Genomic DNA, 23,287 nt, shown 5'->3' with positions numbered 1-23,287 from the left:
TTATGCAAATTAAATGCAGATTATCAATTACACAATTTGAAAAAAATGTTCAAATATGTGCATTTCACAGTAGGAAAAGTAAGAGTTCAACTATAAACCATTAAGGGAAGTTGTTGCTTCAAATTATTTCCCAGGTTGTTTTATGTTACTTCATGTAAATAAATGCAATTCTAGGCAATTACTAAAATTACTTCTAAGCAGGACATATTGTTACTGTAGGCCACAAAATAAAATATGGAAACCCGATGGGAGTTGAAGATGTCCATTAACCTCTTATTTAATGGACCAGCTCAATGAGACGAAACAGAATTTATGAAGGACACAAAATGAAATTTCCCCAGCCAAGATTTTCACAGCTCACATTCTCCCAATAGCCGATGTTGGTAGAAAAGCAACCGATTGTGATAAGTCTGTGACTAATCGACTTAACCATATTAGGAAATACAAAGCAAAATTTGTGAAGCAGTAGGCTCGTAGGTAATAGACTGGGGGTGGGGGAGCACTCTTGTGGGGAGGAGTTGATGGAACACGAGGTGGATAAAAGCATATTACAACAGAAAAATGAACTGCAAGTGGATGTTTACATTTAATGATTTTTTTGACTGAAGAATGTGCTTGGTGGCTCATATTACTCAATAACGGTGATGATTTCCATTGTTCTTTCCATATTTTCTCACTCAAAATTAATTGGAATCTATAAGTATTTGAGGAGGGGTTATTTGTCCATGAAAATTATGTAGGTACTGTGCACGCCCATTTCATCGCCTCGGCATGACAACACCAAGATTGAAGGCCTCCTTGCAAGATTTCATTCCCTGTCAATATTTCTATTAGACTTTTATATAAGAAAACATACAGAAAAAGAGGTTGATGCATAACAATAATAAAACTGTAATAAGGTAAGCACACTCACAATAACATAAAAAAATTACATTATGCAACACTATTAATTCAAAGATAAAGAAGAAAAGAGAAGAACAAAAGTAATAAAAATAATTTTATAATCCAAACCCCAAGCCATTCCAAAGTTGCGTGGCTAATATAAAGAGAGATAACGAGATAGACAACAGACTCGCCAAGGCAAATAGCGCCTTTGGAAGACTACACAAAAGAGTCTGGAAAAACAACCAACTGAAAAATCTCACAAAGATTAGCGTATACAGAGCTGTGTCATACCCACACTCCTGTTTGGCTCCGAATCATGGGTCCTCTACCGGCATCACCTACGACTCCTAGAACGCTTCCACCAACGTTGTCTCCGCTCCATCCTCAACATTCATTGGAACAACTTCATCTCCAACATCGAAGTACTCGAGATGGCAGAGGCCGACAGCATTGAATCCACGCTGCTGAAGATCAAACTGCGCTGGGTAGGTCACATCTCCAGAATGGAGGACCATCACCTTCCCAAGATCGTGTTCTATGGCGAGCTCTCCACTGGCCACCGAGACAGAGGTGCACCAAAGAAGAGGTACAAGGACTGCCTAAAGAAATCTCTTGGTGCCTGCCCCATTGACCACCGCCAGTGGGCTGATATCGCCTCAAACCGTGCATCTTGGCGCCTCACAGTTCGGCGTGCAGCAACCTCCTTTGAAGAAGACCGCAGAGCCCACCTCACTGACAAAAGACAAAGGATGAAAAACCCAACACCCAACCCCAACCCACCAATTTTCCCCTGCAACCGCTGCAACCGTGTCTGCCTGTCCCGCATCGGACTTGTCAGCCACAAACGAGCCTGCAGCTGACGTGGACATTACCCCTCCATAAATCTTCATCCGCGAAGCCAAACCAAAGAAAAGAAATATAAAGAGAAAGAGCACTACCAGTAAAAACGCAAATCTATGAGAATCACAGGTTACTTAATTATCATTATAATTGAAGGTTATGAAAATGATTCAAAAAGGAACCCAGAGATTTGAAAAATGTTTACATTTATAACACTTGTTGAAGGGTTTCATTCTCAAGTAGGGTTTGTTTTCCCCAGGGCAACATTTACATCAAACTACTTTGCATTGAAATCAGAACAAAATGAAGCAGCCACATCTGTGATGAACACCTGTGGAATCTTGATGCTCTTTCATGTCTATTGAAAGGAAGTGAAGATCCCTTAAGGAGTGATTACAGTGATAGGAGAATCATACTGTGGTTTACTTGAGCTGAAAATGTGCATCAGATAGTTGATTTTAAAATGCAAAGTTAATTTCATTGTTAAAGGAAAAATTGAGAGCAAACAGGAAGTAACAATGCACATGATTGGATGGTGAATAGATTCAAGATTCCTTAATTGTCATGTAGTAGTACAGAATGCAATGTTACACAAAATTGCCAAAGAGTTACCATTATTGTTAGCCGGCGTCCCTTACTATACGAGAGAAAGAGAAGCAAAAGAAAGTCCCTTCAGAGTCATTGAGTGTCCCTGTGGATTCACCTCCGCAGCTTCTGCAGACACATTGACAACTATTCAACCCATCGATAACCCTAGCTCCAGATCTAAACCTCCCACAGCGCACGCTCTCTTCTTGCTGCTGCCATCAGCATAGGGGTATTGGTGCCACAAGACTCGCACCACCAGGTTCAGGAACAGCTGCTCCCCCTCCACCATCAGACTCCTCAACGACAAGCTCAATCAGGGACTCATTTACGGACTCTTACTTGTGCTCTTATTGATTTTCTTTATTCTCTCTGTATTCTCTCTGTAGTTTGTTTACATTTTGTTATCTGGTTACAGTTCTTTATTTATTTACATGTATACGTTGTGCACAGTAATTCTGCCTTGCCCATATGAAAGAGAATTTCAGGGTTGTATGTGAGGTCATGTATGTACTCTGGCAAAAAATCTGAAATCTGAAGCCTTCAGTGCTTAAGGACTTTCAGGAGCCCTTCTTGCCCTCAGCACCCTCTTGAATTCCAGCTCCAATACCTGTTTCCCATAAGTCAGTGTCCAGCAGCCTACAGTCCATGCAGGTCTCCTGACCACAATTTACTCGCAGCCTCATTGGTCGCTGCCATGGTCACCATTCTGTAGGACCGTCTGCTGTGCTTCTCCATCTCCACTGGGGATGATCTCATTTCTGGTGTCCCGGTCCGGTCCACTGTTCCTCTGGAGTCTGCACCCTCTCATCATGGTTGCTGTGAGCAAAGGGATCACTATCTTGGTCACAGACCCCACAGTTGAAGGATTTTACTCTCAAATACCCTAAACTTTTTTAATGAGTTTTTTAAAGCCTGTGCGGAGCCTCTGGCATTAGGACCAGGCTAATTCCTCCACTCCTTGTCCTTCCAGGTCTGCACTAGCACCAGCTGTTACAGCAGCTCCAGTAGTGCAGACATTATTTTTATGAGATTAATGTTCATTTTTCTGAAAAAAAAGGAGCTGATGTAGGTCTCAAGGCAGATCTGGTTCAGTTCCATTATAGAATTAGTCAAGAATGCATCTCAGTCTTTTGCTCAAGGTCTTCCAGTGACCGAGTAAAGCGGCTGTCCTTTAAGGCATTTTTGGGTGTAGCTCATTAATTGTAGCTGCACAATCCCTTTTCCAGCTGATATTCACAAATACTGTCCTGCAGGTTGGCAAACTCTGGCTGGGTTTTGCCTCTACAGCCTTGAGAAACATACCAATTATAGCAATCCCACTGCTTTCCTCACTGAGGCCCGCCAACTCAGGGAATACAACTGAAGTCCATATGCTTTAAGTGGTTCACGATGCCTTGTGCTGCATTCATCCATCAAGATGTTTTTTATATATTAAACTCGAGTATTTCTAGTTTTGCAAAGTGAAAGGGAGATGCCAGTGTCTCTGATCGACAGCAGCCATGAGGGGTTGCAGACTTCAGGGGAGCGGAGGACTGACGCAGGGCACCAGAAAACAGGGAGACCTTCCCCCATCTGAGAAGGAGAAGCAGAGAGACGAGCCACGGGACAATGACCATGGCAGCAGACTAGTGAGGGGACCGATACTTGTGGCGGGCTGCTGGCAACTTGAGGTGAAGAACCCACGGATGCTGTGGCCTGCTGGAGACTGCTGTCGGGAGGCTCGCGTCAGTCTGCAGACTGCTGGAGACCCGCTTGAAACTGGCTGAAGATGTTGGAACTGGGATGCGAGGGGTCCCAAAGGCGCTGAAGGGTTCCTGACCGCGTTGGAGGTTTGGATCCGGAGCTCAGGTTGCAAATGGTTTGGACTGAATTCTGTGTGGCTGCAGAGGCTGTGGGAGCGGTGAAGGCAAATCCATGGACACTCAATGACTCTGGGGGGAAATCTCATTTGCTTCTCTCTCTCTGACTGTAAGAGGAATTTCATGCAATTTCTGTCGATGGTGAATCTGTCTGTCTTACAGCAGGCAAAACCAATTTCATGTAATATGACCCTGTTTTATTACATGACAATAAATTGAATCTTGAATCTTGAAATGCCAATCAAATCCCACCAATGGCTTTGAACAATCGACTTCTCGAAGTTCCTTGGGATTCGATTGTACTTGTCCAATAATGTTGGACGTGGTCATCTACCATTCCCCATTCTCAGCGTACATGAATCATGTATTTTTGGTACATTATACCAGCTGTTCATCTATAATAGCAGGGATTGACCTTGATAATTGTGATGACACTTACTAGTGTGACAGGGCAAGGTCCTGCCACTCCACTGTACACACCTGCTGTATTCATGGGAGGTTTTATTGTTTAAACCCAGGGCCAGTATTAAACCCAGTATTAAGCACAGGGCCAGTATTAGACCCAGTATTAAGCCCAGGGCCAGTATTAGACCCAGTATTAAGCCCGGGGCCAGTATTAGACCCAGTATTAAGCCCAGGGCCAGTATTAGACCCAGTATTAAGCCCAGGGCCAGTATTAGAACCAGTATTAAACCCAGGGCCAGTATTAGACCCAGTATTAAGCTCAGGGCCAGTATTAGACCCAGTATTAAACCCAGGGCCAGTATTAGACCCAGTATTAAGCCCAGGGCCAGTATTAGACCCAGTATTAAGCCCAGGACCAGTATTAGACACAGTATTAAACCCAGGGCCAGTATTAGACCCAGTATTAAACCCAAGGCCAGTATTAGACCCAGTATTAAGCCCAGGACCAGTATTAGACCTAGTATTAAACCCAGGGACAGTATTAGACCCAGTATTAAACCCAGGGATAGTATTAGACCCAGTATTAAACCCAGGGCCAGTACTAGACACAGTATTAAGCCCAGGGGCAGTATTAGACCCAGTATTAAGCCCAGGGCCAGTATTAGACCCAGTATTAAGCCCAGGGCCAGTATTAGACCCAGTATTAAGCCCAGGGCCAGTATTAGACCCAGTATTAAGCCCAGGGCCAGTATTAGACCCAGTATTAAGCCCAGGGCCAGTATTAGACCAAGTATTAAACCCAGGGCCAGTATTAGACCCAGTATTAAGCCCAGGGCCAGTATTAGACCCAGTAGTAAGCCCAGGGCCAGTATTAGACCCAGTATTAAGCCCAGGGCCAGTATGAGACCCAGTATTAAGCCCAGGACCAGTATTAGACACAGTATTAAACCCAGGGCCAGTATTAGACCCAGTATTAAACCCAAGGCCAGTATTAGACCCAGTATTAAGCCCAGGACCAGTATTAGACCTAGTATTAAACCCAGGGCCAGTATTAGACCCAGTATTAAACCCAGGGATAGTATTAGACCCAGTATTAAACCCAGGGCCAGTATTAGACCCAGTATTAAGCCCAGGGCCAGTATTAGACCCAGTATTAAGCCCAGGGCCAGTATTAGACCCAGTATTAAGCCCAGGGCCAGTATTAGACCCAGTATTAAGCCCAGGGCCAGTATTAGACCCAGTATTAAGCCCAGGGCCAGTATTAGACCCAGTATTAAACCCAGGGCCAGTATTAGACCCAGTATTAAGCCCAGGGCCAGTATTAGACCCAGTATTAAGCCCAGGGCCAGTATTAGACCCAGTATTAAGCCCAGGGCCAGTATTAGACCCAGTATTAAGCCCAGGGCCAGTATGAGACCCAGTATTAAGCCCAGGACCAGTATTAGACCCAGTATTAAACCCAGGGCCAGTATTAGACCCAGTATTACGCCCAGGGCCAGTATTAGACCCAGTATTAAGCCCAGGGCCAGTATGAGACCCAGTATTAAGCCCAGGACCAGTATTAGACCCAGTATTAAGCCCAGGGCCAGTATTAGACCCAGTATTAAACCGAGGGGCAGTATTAGACCCAGTATTAAGCCCAGGGCCAGTGTAGACCACTTCTTTCATCACTATTTCAAGAAAAATAGAACATGAATATTGAAGCATCGTTTCACATTGCTTATGATTTTAGGGTTACCTTCATTAATGCATTTGTTTCATTCAGCAGCATTTCACGTTTAAATTGATTGTGTTATTTTAATAGATGCAGCTTTAGACAGTATGGTTCAGTCTTTTTAATACACCTATCAAAACTTAAAACTTCCAAAAGGACAATTAAGGTGATAAGAATTAAAAGTGAACACAGTCCTCTTAAAAAGAATTCTGCTTTCATATATGTATCTAATATAAATGAAAACTGTTTTAGTCTTAGAACTGCAGTCAAAGGTCTTTAATTATGATATTAATCCATTAAGAGTAGAGGCTGCCTCATTGGATATATGTATGACACAGGCAGATAGATATTTGCAATAGTAAGGGAATTGAGGGATATGGGGAAAAGGCAGGTCGGCAGCCATCATCTTGTTGAATGATGAAGCAGACTTAGCCTCACAGATGGCTTAGTCCTGCTGTTTTTATGTTCTGCAAAGTTTAACTTTCCAGCAATGAAGCAGCTAAAAATATAATGAATATCTGGGCAGGGAACTAATTGTCTTCCAATGTCCTATAAGATTCTTCCTGGGGAAAAAAAAAGCATTTTACAGCTATGCACAATGAGTCCAACAGAAACTATTTTGAAACAATATCTCTGTTCATTTGGATGTCAGTCTTGACTGTGTGGGAGCACTCTCATTGCTATCTCAGATGTTTGTGGATTCATCTGTTGCTCCAGGATTTAGGCATATAACGTCAGTTGTCAATTCAGTACAGTAACTGAGAGGGTGTTGGAATAAAAGAAAAAAAGTATTACTTTTAGGATGAGACTTTAAATCAAGACATCATCTGATCTCTCCAGAATATGTAAATCATCCAAAGGAAGTACACAAGAAGAGGAGGAAGTTCTTCTTCCGACACTTTGTCCAACATTACCCTCAACCAATGTAATTCAAACCAATTATTCCAATGATATCTGACCAGATTGGTTTTGTATTTCCTGAGTTTCAATAATTAAAGTATTTCTCAAGGTTTTGAAAGAGCTGAAGTCCTTTCATTATAATCTGGATCTCTCTCCCTCCCACCCTCCCTCTCCCTTTCCCTCTCCCTATTCCACCTCGTTGAGATCAGTGCAGTTGTCTTTCTATCTCCCGGTATTTCTATAATTCAATGCTAGATAAATTATTTTGTTCAGAAAGTATCTGGTTTGAAGATGGTGATGATGAGCCTTGTTCAACAAGCTGTTAACACATCAAAGCTGTTTTGATTGTTTATTTTCCCACAACATGCAAAGACATGAAGATGTCAGGTGGCGGTAAAATTGTACTTCTGGATAAAGTGAGGTGGCTGTGAGTTTACCGTTAACCAGAAATAGTAGAAGAGTTCCCAAACTCTGGCCAGTTTTCCCTACAGCAGGAGGTTGCAAAGCCCAGGGCCTGAAGGAGGGAAAACATGGTTAAGAATATAAATAAATTTTTTATCTTCTATTTTCTGTTCATTCGACTGAGCAAATGAACTGATGTAAATAATTATTGTCATCTTGCACTGCTTTTCCAATTTAATTTTAATTTTAATTAGCTTTATTTCTGTTTCATAGGAACCTGATGCCTCGGACTCTGGAAGGTCAGATCACCATGGAGAAAACCCCTAGTTACTTTGTGACTAAAGAAGCCCCAAAGCGAATGTTCTCCATGTCAAAAGACACTAAACTGATTGTAGTGGTCAGAAACCCTGCGACCAGGGCTATCTCAGATTACACTCAAACCCTGTCCAAGAATCCAGGTGTCCCAAGCTTTCAGAGGCTGACTTTTAAAAACATTAGCACGGGTCTCATTGACACATCTTGGAGTGCAATCCGTATTGGGATTTACGCCAAACACCTGGAAAACTGGCTTCAGTATTTTCCCCTCTCCAAGATCCTTTTTGTGAGTGGGGAGATGCTCGTTCGTGATCCAGCCGGTGAGATGGGCCGTGTGCAGGATTTTTTGGGGCTGAAGAGAGTCATTACTGACAAGCATTTCTATTTTAATGAGACCAAGGGCTTTCCTTGCCTGAAGAAGCCTGAAGGCAGCAGCCGGCCTCGCTGCCTTGGTAAATCAAAGGGAAGAACTCATCCTAAAATAGATATGGATGTTATTCTTCGGCTTAAAGAGTTCTATAGGCCATTTAATCTGAAATTCTACCAGATGACAGGCCATGACTTTGGCTGGGAGTAAAATGCATTACACCAAACACAAACAACTGGTAATTAACTGCATATAAAGCAACCAAGTATGATCATTTTAACCTTATCTGAGCACTCCGGTTCTCTCGAAAGTTGTAAATTTCTCTCTTGTTTGCCTCATTCTGCCAGCATTCACTGAACCTTTTACAGGTCAAAATTTCAATACTGAACCATAAAAAAAAATACAAACATCAAATAGGAAACCAAGGAATAATTCTCAAGAAAATAAATGTGCTACTTTCATATGTGGATGTATTGAGCAACCTTATCTATCCAGAAATACCTAATTTTAGGGATAATCATTCCCAGCTGTGAGATTAAAAATAAATGATACCAATAGGCTTTTTTTCTGCAGTATTCTAAACAGTCCTTTGCAGTTATTGTATTGTCCAAAGCAAGTGACATTTATTTTGAAGTTAAATACTGACCCAAATAATCTGAATCTGAATCACAAAATGGACTTAATTAATCACAGATGTGTACAAAATGAATCTCATTTGGATTCACTGTTTGCTTAGCATTTTAAAATAACTGGTCCCTTTTCCAAATTAGGATTAATCTGCCTATTTAGTTGAGATGATGATTCTGTTCTTCATCTTTTAACATTAAATATGAATTACATCAACGCATTTTTCTAATATGTCAGGACAGGATCACATTTAATGTTGAAAACAATGAAAATATGTAGAAAATCTACAGAATGTTTCAGTAAGCAAATTAATTACTTGTTCAGGTTAGGCCTCCTGGGAAACTTTTTCTAGGTAGTGATAGACTTTGAGCATAGCTTCAGTTGTGCTAGTCTGGAATAGTCAGTTAGCACCATCCATTGATTGAATTATAATTATAGAAACTTAGATTGAATAAAAAAAAAACCTAATTCAAATGGACTCAAATCCATTGTTAATTTAGGAATAAAATGGAAAAGTTTAATAATTTCTTCACTTTGTCCTTGATATTCAACATTGAGGTTGTAGAGCATGAGACTATTCATTGAAATCTTGCTGGAATAGGTGGCACCCAATCAGTTACCATCCATGGAGATTTGCTTCTAACCTCAATGAAAGGAGCCTTCCTACTCTGAGGAATTGAATCGAGTTTGGATCTGTTGATCCACATTTATTTTGGTCTCCTTGACCCTTTCCCTATCTCTAATCTGAGCAAGAGCATATACCATATCACATCAAATGTGACGTCTGAGTCAGTGGCCTGTTAGCGAATTTTACATAAAATTACAAAATAGTATTTGAGCACTCAATAATTCAGTGAAAATGAGCAAAAATATACAAAGAACTATTTCTATGTCTTTTATTTTGCACATATCAATTTGTATTGGAACGTGCTGAAAATACCATAACTTAATCTTATCCTCGTAAAGGAAATGAAAATAATGCTCTGCTGCTCGGAATATTGTTTAACTTCCACAGCCTGACACCCCATTTACACCATTGCCTGAGTGCATTAATTTTTTTAATTTAGAAGTACAGCACAGTAATAAGTCCTTCCGGCCCACGAGCCCGCACCACCCAGATACACCAGTTAAACAATTTTAGAGGGTGGGAGGTTACCAGTACACCCAAAGGAAACTCATAAGGAGAGCACATGCAAGCTCTTTACAGACAGTGCCAGATTCCAATTCGGGTCACTGGTGCTGTAATAGTGTCACGCTAACCGCTGCACTAACCATGCTATAAAAGCAACAGAAATAAAAACATAAAACTCCAAGAAGAGTGATTTTATTTAACTACAATACAATCTTTTCTTCCTGATAATTCTTACCTGCTCTTAGACATTATTCTGTGGAATAAAAAGTAGCCACATTGACCACCGCCAGTGGGCTGATAACGCCTCAAACCGTGCATCTTGGCGCCTCACAGTTTGGCGGGCAGCAACCTCCTTTGAAGAAGACCGCAGAGCCCACCTCACTGACAAAAGGCAAAGGAGGAAAAACCCAACACCCAACCCCAACCAACCAATTTTCCCCTGCAACCGCTGCAATCGTGTCTGCCTGTCCCGCATCGGACTTGTCAGCCACAAACGAGCCTGCAGCTGACGTGGACTTTTTACCCCCTCCATAAATCTTCGTCCGCGAAGCCAAGCCAAAGAAAAGAAGAAAAAGTAGAGATGACCAATTTCTATCCCTTTAGAGAATCAGGTTACATCTCTACTGCAAGTCTGTTTTGGATAAGAACATGAATTCTGTACCCGCAATTGGATCATCATCAGCTATGAGAAAGGAATCTTCCCGATATCAAATGTAACCATTTAAAAATGTCTGGTCTGTCATTAGAAAGCTGAGTAATCCACAAATCAAGGACCTCACAAATTGTGACTTGGTATTGAATGCCACAATAAAAATGTAATTATTTTGAAAACTTCATTTAATGATTGCAAATGTATCCATGTTTCATTTTGTCACAAGCCAATGGACAAAAGGAACAAATTCTGAAAATGTTGGCTTCTGTTGGATTTCATACTTCAAACTGTTCATTTGCATTGATATGATTTAACGTTGTATTCATAATGTATAGTTAAGAGTAACTAATATAATTTCTTTCAACTAAAATCACGTATGTTTTGCACCATGCTTACTACTTAATTTTTGTGGCATTGTATTATTTTAGTACAGTTCACTTAACACTGAAACTGTGTATGCTAAATTATTTCTGATGGACATAATTAACTGAAATTATTGGTCTCCATTATGTATAAGGAACTATTATTTTAAGTAATATTTCACCATTTAAACTCTATATTCAGTAAGAAATTATTCTTGTTTCTATAAACAAAACATATTTTCTATCATTTGTTTTCTAAAGTGACAATTCCTTAAAAGAGATTGTTTTAGTTTTCTGAAATAGGAAAATGTGTTCATTTATAAAGGAGCTTGTATCTATCACTCTCAGGGCATGCATTTCTCCTTTACAGGAATTTAAGCAATTATATTTTTTATTATTTCCAGTTTGAGAGCATTGTTTAATCGATGTAAATTTTTGAATGTTTATATGTTGTGGTGTCCCTTCCTTTTAAGTTACGTTTGCATTTGAGCCCCTTTCCTTACTTGGTCCTTGGTCCTTGGCCCCTTGGTCATTCTTCCAGCAGGAGTTTGGAAATGGATTGTAGAAACTGCTTGGTTCAAAAATTCAAACAGGATATTCCATTTGATTATATTTCAAATCACAGCAGGGGTCTTTACTAAATAAGTAATCATCTTCCAAATAAGATAGTTCATCAAACCAACTCTGGATCAAATCAAAACAAGAAGAAACCTTCAAAACAACTGTTTGAGATTGGATAATGTTGCTGGACACTTCATCCCTTATAACTTTTCACTGTAGTTGTCTAGTAAAATTCACTCAAAGTTTGAAAAATATTGTTTTAAAGCATAGCATGTAATATACACTGCTTTAGAATAACACATCAGAACATTTTTTTAATAAGTACTTGCTTTAACATTATCCTACATACCACTTTCTCTGAAACAATATAAAATGATTATGGTATCCTTCGTGAACAAAATAAAACCATCAGTCATTCCTGTTCTCATGATCACACAATGTTTTCTCCATTCTCTCTAAAGCATATTTCATAACCCCTAAGAGACATGTGAAAAGAGAATGATTGAATTTTGCTTTGAAATACGTGGGCAAATAATTTCTACTACAGATTTTACCTCTCTTAAATGGTGCTCTGTGTTTTGTCAACTCCGCTGGCCCCGAACATTTGAATCTGCCATAGTTACTACAAACTCCTTATAGACAGTGCGGGACTCGAACCCCGGTCCAGATCACTGGTGCTGTAAAGGTTGAATCTGCTGCAATCGAGACCAGAGTTTGAGTCCCGCTCTGTCTATAAGGAGTTTGTACTAACACCCCGATCGCGTGTGCTGTAAAGGCATTGCGCTACACTAACCATGCCACCCCAGAGTATTATTTCCTGTTTTAAGCTTTCTTTTACCTTTGATATGTTTACATAGGGGGTTCCCTTAGGGAACAATTTCTGTTTTCTGGCACTTCATGTGGTCCAGAAATGGCCAGGTCCCAACATCGTTGGATTAAAGAAGTACAACCTGTATAATATATGCACTCATGTGGGTATTTGATGGCAATATAGGACCCATTGCACTGGATGGGTCACGTCTCCAGAATGGAGGACCTTCGCCTTCCCAAGATCGTGTTATATGGCGAGCTCTCCACTGGCCACCGTGACAGAGGTGCACCAAAGAAAAGGTACAAGGACTACCTAAAGAAATCTCTTGGTGCTTGCCACATTGACCACCGCCAGTGGGCTGATATCGCCTCAAACCGTGCATCTTGGCGCCTCACAGTTTGGCGGGCAGCAACTTCCTTTGAAGAAGACCGCAGAGCCCACCTCACTGACAAAAGGCAAAGGAGGAAAAACCCAACACCCAACCCCAACCAACCAATTTTCCCCTGTAGCCGCTGCAACCGTGTCTGCCTGTCCCGCATCGGACTTGTCAGCCACAAACGAGCCTGCAGCTGACGTGGACTTTTACCCCCCCCATAAATCTTCGTCCGCGAAGCCAAGCCAAAGAAAGAAGAAAGGACCCATTGCCTGATTATTTTTGGTATGGTAACAGTAGCAAAATTACAGATAAAAATACAGACCCAGAACAGATGTTTTAAATGTACAGTTTTAAATCGAATTATCAGCTATTCATAATGGAGGATCTCTGATCAAATCAACATGTGTATGTCAGTGCTTGTAATTGAGGGCACTACAGAAAATAAAACAGGTCTCAATTACTGGTTCTCCAGCAAATTGTAGAAGAAACTACTGACATCAAAAGTCCAGCATTGGAAAAGCCCTCAGCTGAGGCACATCAATTGGAAACAGATTTCCCCAAACTACAAAATACTTTTCTAGTTATAAAGACATTGGTGAGGCCAATGCATTGTGTGCAGTTTTGGTCACCTAACTGCAGGAAAGATAACAATGAGATTGAAAGAATCCAGAGATGATTTTTTTTAGATATACAGTGCCATATTGGCCCATGAGTCCATGCTGCCCAATTTACACCCAATTAACCGTCACCCCTGGTACATTTTGAATGGTGGGAGGAACTGAGTTACAGGGAAAGGTTAAACAGGTTAGGACTTTGTTCCCAAGAGTTTAGAAAATAAGGAGAGATTTGATAGAGGTATACAAAATGATGAGGGCTAGAGATGAGTGTAAACGTAGGACGGCTTTTTCCACTGAGGGTTGGTGAGATACAAACCAGAAGACATGGGTTAAAGGTGAAAGGGGGAAAACATAGGGGAAACATTAAATGGGAACTTCTCCAAATAGAGAGTGGTGGAAGTGTGGGACAGCTGAAGTAGTGAATGTGGGCTCAATTTTAACATTTAAGAAAAATTTGGATAGGTTCATAGATGGGAGAGGTATGGAGGGCTATGAACTGGGTTCAGGGACTGGGCAGACTAAAAGGGCCAAAGGGCCTGTTTTCTGTGCTACAATGTTTTAGGGTTCTAAATAATGTGTTTTTAACTGGCTGTGTTCCTTCAGCATTCCTGTGTGTGTTTTACTGAAGAATGAGTAACTTTCTCTAGTCAGCTTAAAAATGTAATTCAAGTTGTTTATTGAAAAATTTTGTCTGGAATTTAGTCTAAAGTTGGATCACAAGACATTAAAGAGCTGATTTTCATGATCCCTTCCTAAAGAGAATGCTTACATTTCAAAGTGCAAACGTAATAAAACATAAGTATTTTAGTTAGAATTTCTCCTTTTTATATTGTCTCGGGATTTTCCGGAGCAGCTCTGATCTCATTCTCATCGGCATAATGGTCATGCATTTATCTCTGGAATTTTTGTACTGCAAATTATGGGTAGTGGAGTGGGGAGGGGGGTGGTGGGGGGGGGGGGGGGTGGGGGGGTGGTAGTTGGGGAAGAAGCACGTGAAGAGCAGTAAAAGAAAAAAGCCAATCTATTTGGCTTTGGCATGAAAGGTAACAGCCTTTCATGAAATAAAGGTTGCTGATGGAAAATGGACCCATGAATTCTTTCACACCCACGCGTTGGCTTGCATTCTTTGAGAGAAATGCTGTTGGTTTTCAGTTTGAAGTTGGTTGAATGTTCTTAAAGGAACTTTACTTGAAACGATGATTCAAACCTACCTCTATGCATGGGTTCTGTTGCATGTGTGGCACAGTTATGACCACATGGATTTTCACTGGTTTGCTCCCACATCTGAAAGATGTAAGGTTAGCTTGGTTAATTAGTCGCTCTAACAACATAACATAACAATTACAGCACGGAAACAGGCCATTAGGCCCTTCTAGTCCGCACCGAACCAAACAAGTAAGTGTTAGAATTTGGAAGAGAATGGATGACAATATATGGAGAATAAAAAAACTGGGACAGTGTTGGATTAGAGTAAATAATCAGTGTGGCCATAGTGGGTTGAAAATCCTGCTCCTATACTGTATCTCTCCATAAATGTAACATGTAAGTAAGTGTCCTTTATCATGTTTTTTTAACATCTATCCTTCCCCTGTTGAGATGTTAAAACTTCGGTCCATTTGTATTCTCAGATGAAATTCTTATCTTCAAATGATTTGGTAGGTTTGATTCAGTTGAATGTTATTATTGTTAAAAAGAATTTTAATATGCTTTAGCCCAGCTATTCTCAACAGGGTAATACATTCCTCCTCCCTCCCCCCCCCCCCCCCCCAACTTGGAGGCACGGTCTGAAATCATAATTCTTTTTAAGTAGTTGGTATAAGGGCCAACTAAACAGTGGCTTCACCGAGAAGGGGAGCCATAGCCAAAATAAAAAAGGTTGAGGAGAGCAGCTTTTTGCATATTACACTTGATTCAGCCTGAGTATAATTCTGGTCATCCTTGTTTGTGCTACTTGTTGACAGAATTCCTGCTCTGTGAGGTATTATTATCATAAGGCAATGCCTGGTAATTCCACATTGACAGTTAGGCAGCAACTTTCACTGCTGTAAACAGACAAATATGCACTGAATGCTAAATGCATGTACATCTGAACAAAATATTCATGCACCGTAACAGAAATGTACACATGTTTTCCACAGGGCCATCTTGCAGTGGCTGCAGTTATTAAAAACTCTGCAAATTCTTGACATCATACACCAACACATATTATTAATAGATTGAAAGCCCCTAAGTAGAGGTTTTTTGTTGCTAAGAAACATATTTATGTTTGTAGAGTTTATCCAATGTTAATTGCTAATTTCCATGCTGTAACTTGGATTTTTTAGTACATGGTTACATTTGTACAGTTCAGGGCTCCTTTAGCTTGATAGTTCTTTTACATATTTTCTTTTATATATTATGCAGAGAAACAGGAACAGTTTCTCCACATTTTTCATGGCCTAAGAACAACTATATCATATCAATTAAAAGCACTTCTTCCCTATTGGTACTTTCCTGTGACTGTATAATTCAGGGACAAAATGTCTAAACATGATCAGTATGAAAGAGGGTTCTGGACTTGCGTGCTGGGAGGCAATGTCACATCTGCTGGAACTTGTTGTCAGTTTCACTGGCGGCTCAGTGTGATGGACTGCAATCCTCGTGTTGGGGTTTTGTGTCCTGTGACATTCTACCAAATTATTCTCAGTGACAGCTTTAAAGTTTCCCAAAGTGCATGTGAAAGCTGATAGTGATCCTATTAGCCGGCTGAGAGAATACATTCAGCGGCACCCATATTGATATGCAAAAATTCAGCCTCAGTCTAAAGAGTGTCTGTGTCTCCCTTTTGTAAAGCACCCGTCCATTTTAAGAGCTAGCCTTTCTCCAACTGCACAATACCATATAGACTGCAGTATTAAGAGCATCCAAAGAAGCCACAGTCGTATTGAATCTCAGCTCACAGACTCATTAAGTGTGCTCAATGAGGTCTTGCAAATACTGCTCAAGGGAATTGACTGCAAGGATTGGGATTTTTGAAGTGTTGCACAATCCCCTGTTGAACCTAATTGCTGCCCTTGCAGTTAGGGGTCGAGTGTTTGTATTCATTGGATTGGACCTAGGACACTTGTTGCTTTATCCAACCAAAATCTCCACTTCATCACATCTTGGACTATATATGAACATTTATTGTTACTGAGAAAGCACCTGAGACCAAACTTGGTGAAGAAGATTTTCAGACTCTTAATTTCTTCAATGAAGGCAGAACCTGTGTTTTAGCAGTTTACAAAATGGAAGAAAGTCCATTCATAGTTTGTAACATTTAAGCAATCAAGATGCTTGAAGTTCTGTCTGAAACCACTCCCTCCTTTGTCCATGCTTCCATCTGAATCTCTGCAAATAAAATCACATTCTTCAGAAACTTTGCTCCAGTTCATGAATTATTCTTCACAAAAACTTTTTTAAGTCATTGTTCTATTCTATTAAGAATGATTATATAAAGGTCATGTATTTTTAAAGATCAAATTGCATTTTGAAAGATAATCCCACTTTATATTGTGACTTGATGCTGTGTAGCTATTTAATGAAAGAAAGCACTAATATACCAATTTGGTTGTGTAAACCTTACCCTAAAACATCCATAGTACCATCAAAAATGCCTTTTAACTATATATTCATAGCAGATGCTGTATTATCATGTGTGCCAGAGGTCTTAAAGACTGCACATGTCATAACGTGTTTAAAAAAGGAGGAATAAATTCAACACCCACAGGCGAGTTAGCCTATTGCAAGTGGTGTGACAAGTTTTAGAGGCAATAATCCAGAACAATTTTAGTGACAGTCATCCAATTTTTTAAACAAAAGCCCATGGGCTTGGAAGGACAATACCAGCATGGCTAAGGAACAGAAAACAGCTAGTTTTAAGTGGCTGAATGCAGTGCATAATTACAGTATATTAGGCAAGGTTGTTAGTCTAACCACTGCTCTTTTAGATATATGTAAATTTCATCAACATGAAATTTCTAATTTGCATTCGATATGAAACTTTTAATTGGCATAATCAAAGAGATGGAAAGCAACAACTACTGGAGATGGTAACAGAAGTCAGGAGGAGATCGACAAACTGGTAATACGTACAGGTGCATGACAGATGAAATTTAATACATGAAAGTGTCATATCATACATTATAGTTAGAACAATCATGAGAAAGATACACAGATTATGAATGTGCCAGGACGTTGAGAAGTCTCCCAAAAGTGTATATGGGATCTGGTTTTTTTTAACAATAACCATATACAGAACAGAACAGAACAGGCCAGTTTGGCCCTACTAGTCCATGCCGGACAAATCCCCACCCTCCTAGTCCCACTGACCAGCACCTGGTCCATACCCCTCCAATCTCCCCTCCATGTAATAATCCAGTCTTTCCTTATATGTAAATAAAGTCCCTGCTTCAACCACCTCCGCCAGAAGCTTATTCCACATCCCAATCACCCTTTGCGTGAAGAAATTTCCCCTCATGTTCCCCTTATAATTTTCCCCCTTCAATCTCAAACCATGGCCTCTGGTTTGAATATCCCCCATTCTTAATTGAAAAAGCCTATCCACGTTGACTCTCTCTGTCCCTTTTAAAATCTTGAACACCTCCATCAAATCCCCCTGTGAGAAGCAGAGGTGCCCTCACAGATTTCACTCGAGACAAAAATTGAGAACAAAGAACATTTATTTTACAATTGTGCAAAGTTGGGTGCTTCCCCTTACCCTGGGAATACACACACATGCTGGGACTTACCCAACTTTTTATACATTCCATTTCAGCACAGAGGTACCTCCCCCCCCTTAACATTCTTCTGCCTCCTGGATTGGTTTGGCATTAGGTAATTCTGCCTATGTGCAGTTTGTGTGCTTTCTGTGTGTATACTTGTTGACCAGGAATGTCTTTGTTCTTATTCATAAATCTCAACCCCCAGGACTTGCTAAATCTATCTACTTGCTATAAGACCCCTATATTCCACCCTTATTCAACCCATCATAATTCATTCCTATTTAGCACTTGCTTGACTTTCCTTATTCCATTATCCCTTCACCCCATCCTAATTCATTCCTATTTAGCAATTGATGAACTTCCCATATTCCATTATCTCTCACAATCCACCCTTTTTCTTTAGCTACGCTTAGTAAAACCTCAATCAGGAAGTATTATTTTAAGCTTGGTCTTTTTCCCAGCGAATGAGTAAACAAACTGCAGCCTCAGCATCATCAGACTGAGTTTGGAAAGCATACATCATTTGGGTTGTAGTGACCTGACGAAGGGCCCGTTGAATTAAACACTGCACACAAGGCATTAGCCAGGGAATTATTATGAGGGCTAAAATAAGCCCAGCTGCTATGAGGGCCGTGTGTATCCAACTCCAGTCGCCAGTAAAAAGTTTAGTCCACCACGTACCGGACCAAGGATGCCAAGTCTGGACTGGGACATGGGAAAGTTTTCAAATCCCTGAAGAAATATTTTTTACAAATATTTGTAAATATTTACAAATATTGATGGCCATTGTCATCAATATTCAAGCAACAATTAGTAAGGTTCAATTTTCCACAAATGCCGCCCTCAACAGCCAACAAGTAATCAAGGGCCAGGTGATTTTGATAAACTGTAGCACGTATCTATTGTTCTTCAGCCAATGAATCCAAGGCCGTTGCTGTCTGATTGGTGATAATTTCCAAAACTGCCTGGAGTCTGATCAAACAATTTAGTATATAAATGGGGGTTCGATATCCCCATGATCCATCCTGAGCCCAAGTAGCAGGGCCATAATATGAAATAATACATTCAGGGGGCCAATCTTCACCCCAATTTCCAATTTTAAGTTCTCTCTTTGGACGAGTATCTTGAAGAGATTGTGGGATTAGGCGCATATATAGCTTGGTGGAAAGGTGATGGTCGGCATGCAAAGGCAGTAAGACAAATTGAGGTTGAATGATTCCAATACAACAAGTGCCCCTCCAATCGGGTTCTAAAAAGGTATAAGCCATATTCCCACAAATCCAATATAAACCTCTGGGGCATATCCATGTGGGATAGTCTGGTTCCAGATCTGCCGAAGCGAGGGGATGCCCCAGTAAGGATTTTAACCTGAACAGTTCCATATGTCACTGGTGTCATTGATATTCTCATAAAGCGCACAATCCAAATCTTTTTCCATAGAGAAATACCAGGTAGGGGTTGCAGGATGCCAAACAGCTGTAGTATTCTTGAGCAGCTTAAGCCGTTTACATCTGGAATCCCCCTTATAGTGATGGCCTTTAGGCTTCCGAACGCATTTGTGACCCAGTGGGTGATTTACAAGGTGCCAAGTTTGGTGGGGGGGGGCGTTCAATTTCAGTCATTGTAGCATTAAAGTATAGAAGTTCCCATATATCCAAAGGCTCACCTTGCCAGGGCCAGGTACCATCTTTAGTTGGCCCTCCGCAAATCCATCAATTCTTCAACCCCAGCAAGTCAGCTGTTCGTTGACTTAAATCTACCCATTTATTGTCACCTAACCGGTGAGTAGCAGCTTGTCTGCGAGCATTAGCATATATATCCCCTTTATTCCTACTCCAGATATAGCCCCACCATCTTCTTTGTACCATATTCTTGGCACTTGTCTTTTTAATACCTGTAGAGGCTGGGACGCAAACCCAATCCACTCCCCAAGGACAGTTCTGCTTCCCTGGTCCACGTAGGGATCCTAAATTAAACCATAATAAATAAGGTACCCCACTATGAATAAACTCTATACCTGTGCCCTGTCTGCATTCTAAAGGTAAACTTGTCCATTCTTCAAAGTAACTATCACCTCTGCTGCCCCTATTCCAGGAGGACTTTATACATTGTGTACAACTGGATGGTTTCCCAAAAATTGGGAAACAGCAGGGAAACAATACCACAAATAATAAAAATAACATTACAACAATTTTTGTCGGCGGAGCGTAACTTTCAGACCAGAAGGATGCGAAACTGCATGCCAGGTGGAGGGGATATTATCAACGTCCTTAGTCTGTGGATTAGCACGCTTAATGCATTGTACGTGAGTCCATCCCTTTTCTTTTGTTCGTACTGCAGTGTCTGTAATCAAAAGTACACAATATAGGTCCCATATAGGTTCTAGTTTATGGTACCCAATCACCAGCTTTAATGGAATGAATAGGATAGTCCAGAGGTGGGTTTTGAGCTAATAAACCCTTCTGTCTTAAGTCATATAAAGAAGTAGTAAGTCCCTGTAAATATTGAGATATATATTGGTCATTAGCTCAGGGGTAGGGGAATCGGTGTGGAATCCCATGTAAGGAAGACCGAATATCGTCTCATATGGTGAGACCGCAAGGTCCTTATGGGGAGCTGTGCAGATCCTGATTAAAGCTAAGGGTAAGCATTTAATCCAGGAGAGGCCAGTTTCCTCATGAAGTCGAGTGAGTTGGTTTTTCAGGATCTGATTCATCTGCTCGACTTGGCCTGAACTCTGGGGGTGCCATGGGGTATGTAACTGCCAATCTATTCCCAAGATTTTACACACCCCCTGGAGTACCTGAGAGGTAAAATGTGTAGCTCGATCTGAATCAATAGTTTGCACAACACCGTAATGTGGAATAATAGCCTCTAGTAATATCCAAATAACGGTGTTAGCACGATCATTAGGGGTCGGGAAAGCCTCAACCCATCGAGTAAAATGATCCACCATTACTAGGAGATATTTATAGACCCCTATCTTGGGCAATTCCGTGAAGTCAATCTGTATTCGTTGAAACGGGCGTATGGCTATATCGCGACCCCCAGGTCTTACATAGCGCATGACTTTCTTAGTCACTCGCTGACAAATTGGACATCCCTGAGTACTCTGTTTGGCTAAGGTGTATATCCCAGAACAATTAAAGAACCGTACAAAGGCGTCAACAAGTGCTTGCATTCCCCAGTGTGGAGCTGAACAATAATCTGACAAGCCAAGGCTTTATTCAGGACTTGATGTCCCTCTGCCGTCCACCATAACCCATCTGCAGTTTGACGCATTCCCTGGTCTTTCATATAAATCTCCTCTTCCTGTGAGAAGATGGGAGTCTTTTGAATCTCATGTGGGATGGAGAGTAACAGCTGCATCTCTATTATTTTTGTTAATGCAGCCTGTTTGGCAGCTTCATCTGCCCATCTGTTACCCTGGGCGTCAGTACTGTCAATAATTTGATGGCCTCGTACATGAACTACAGATATCTCCTCAGGTAACATAAGAGCATCTAAGGATTGAACAATTAAGTTCTCATGGATCAACTTTTGTCCTTTCCCGGTTATCATTCCCCGCTCTTTCCAAATCTTTCCGAAGGTGTACTACACCAAAAGCATACTTGGAGTCAGTATAGATTGTGTCCACCTTACCCTCTAGACCCCGAAGAGCTCTACAGAGGGCATACAATTCACAGGATTGGGCCGACCAATGACCGGGAAGACGACCGGACTCAATCACAGCTCCTTCATTCCCGTCCACTACACTATACCCACTGTAACGAACGCCAACAATGCAGCGGGAAGATCCATCAATAAACCACCTTTCACCCTCTCGTAAAGGTTCATCGCTTAAATCATCTCTAATTTTTGTCTGTAAATCTATCACCTAAGCATACATGCTCTAAATCATTGGGGACAGTATCAGAATCTGGAGAAACCAAGAAGGTGGCTGGATTCTGATCTTTATTTTTAATCAATGTCAAATCATCCCTATCCATGAAAATCGCTTCATACTTTAAAATTCTGGAATCGGTAAGCCACCTTCCGGCATGTTGTATAAGAATGGTGCGGACTGTATGAGAGGTGTGAACTGTCATCGGGGCACCAAATGTAATTTTTCGTCCTTCCTCTTCTAGAATGGCAGTGGCCGCAATTGCTTGCACACATTCTGGCCAACCACAACAAACAGGATCTAAAATCTTCGGTAGAAAGGCAACTGGTTGTCTAAAGCCTGCTCGCTCTTGTGTTAATACTCCCATGGCCACACCGTCTTTCGCATTGGTATATAGGTCAAATGGCTTATTTAGGTCAGGTAAGGCCAAAACTGGGGCTGTTTCACCATATCAAAATCTTTAATCTCCTTCTCCGCCCAGACAACAGTTTCACCCCCTAGAGTCACAAGTTTATCATAAAGAAATTTAACCAGGCTGAAATAATTCTCAATGCAAATCCTACAGTATCCCACCAAACCAAGGAATTTCCTAAGTTCTTGAGCATTCTTCGGAAGCGGGATCTGCAAAATACCACGTATTCTCTCTGGACTTACCTTCCTAATTCCTTGACTAACCAAATGACCTAAGTATTTAACCTTGGATTGAACAAATTGCAACTTCGATTCACTCACTCTAAGACCCTTATTCCCTAGAAATTTCAAAAAATCAACAGTGTATTGTTTAACCGAATCATACATTTCCCCCGTGATTAATAAATCATCCACATATTGCAATAATTGACAATCCTCTCTCCGAGGGGCCTCATCGAGTACCTGTTCCAAAACTTGGCCAAACAAATTTGGTGATTCCGTAAAACCCTGGGGAAGGACCGTCCACCGGTATTGATTTTTCCGTCCTGTAAAGGATTTTCCCACTCAAATGCAAACATGTCCCTACTGTCCATTGCCAAAGGGCAGGTCCAGAAGGCATCTTTGAGATCAATTACACTGAACCACTTACTATGGGGGTCAATCCTACCCATCAATGTATAAGGGTTAGGTACGACCGGATAACGGGTGAGAATAATTTTGTTTAACTCTCTCAAATCCTGTACTAATCGGTATGTGCCATCTGGTTTTTGGACAGGTAAAATTGGAGTATTAAAAGGTGACATGCAGGGTTCCAATTGGTAATTCACCAATTGGTCAA

General features: G+C 40.9%; 1 protein-coding gene across 1 annotated transcript in view; it reads left to right on the top strand.

Annotated features, from left to right (window-relative positions):
• Window positions 1-11,152, top strand: part of LOC138747780 (heparan sulfate glucosamine 3-O-sulfotransferase 3B1-like) — a 282,890-nt gene extending 271,738 nt beyond the window's left edge. Inside the window, exon 2 of the mRNA XM_069907360.1 lies at window positions 7,867-11,152. Coding sequence (XP_069763461.1) covers window positions 7,867-8,485 — 619 coding nt within the window. The 3' untranslated portion in view covers window positions 8,486-11,152. The remainder of the gene's footprint in view (window positions 1-7,866) is intronic.
• The last annotated feature ends 12,135 nt before the right edge of the window (window positions 11,153-23,287 follow it).

This window comes from Narcine bancroftii, chromosome 12 (assembly GCF_036971445.1).
Source record: "Narcine bancroftii isolate sNarBan1 chromosome 12, sNarBan1.hap1, whole genome shotgun sequence".
In the NCBI taxonomy this organism is placed as follows: domain Eukaryota; kingdom Metazoa; phylum Chordata; class Chondrichthyes; order Torpediniformes; family Narcinidae; genus Narcine; species Narcine bancroftii.
The sequence above is the reverse complement of the archived record's forward strand: the minus strand, read 5'-3'. Positions and strand labels throughout refer to the sequence as shown.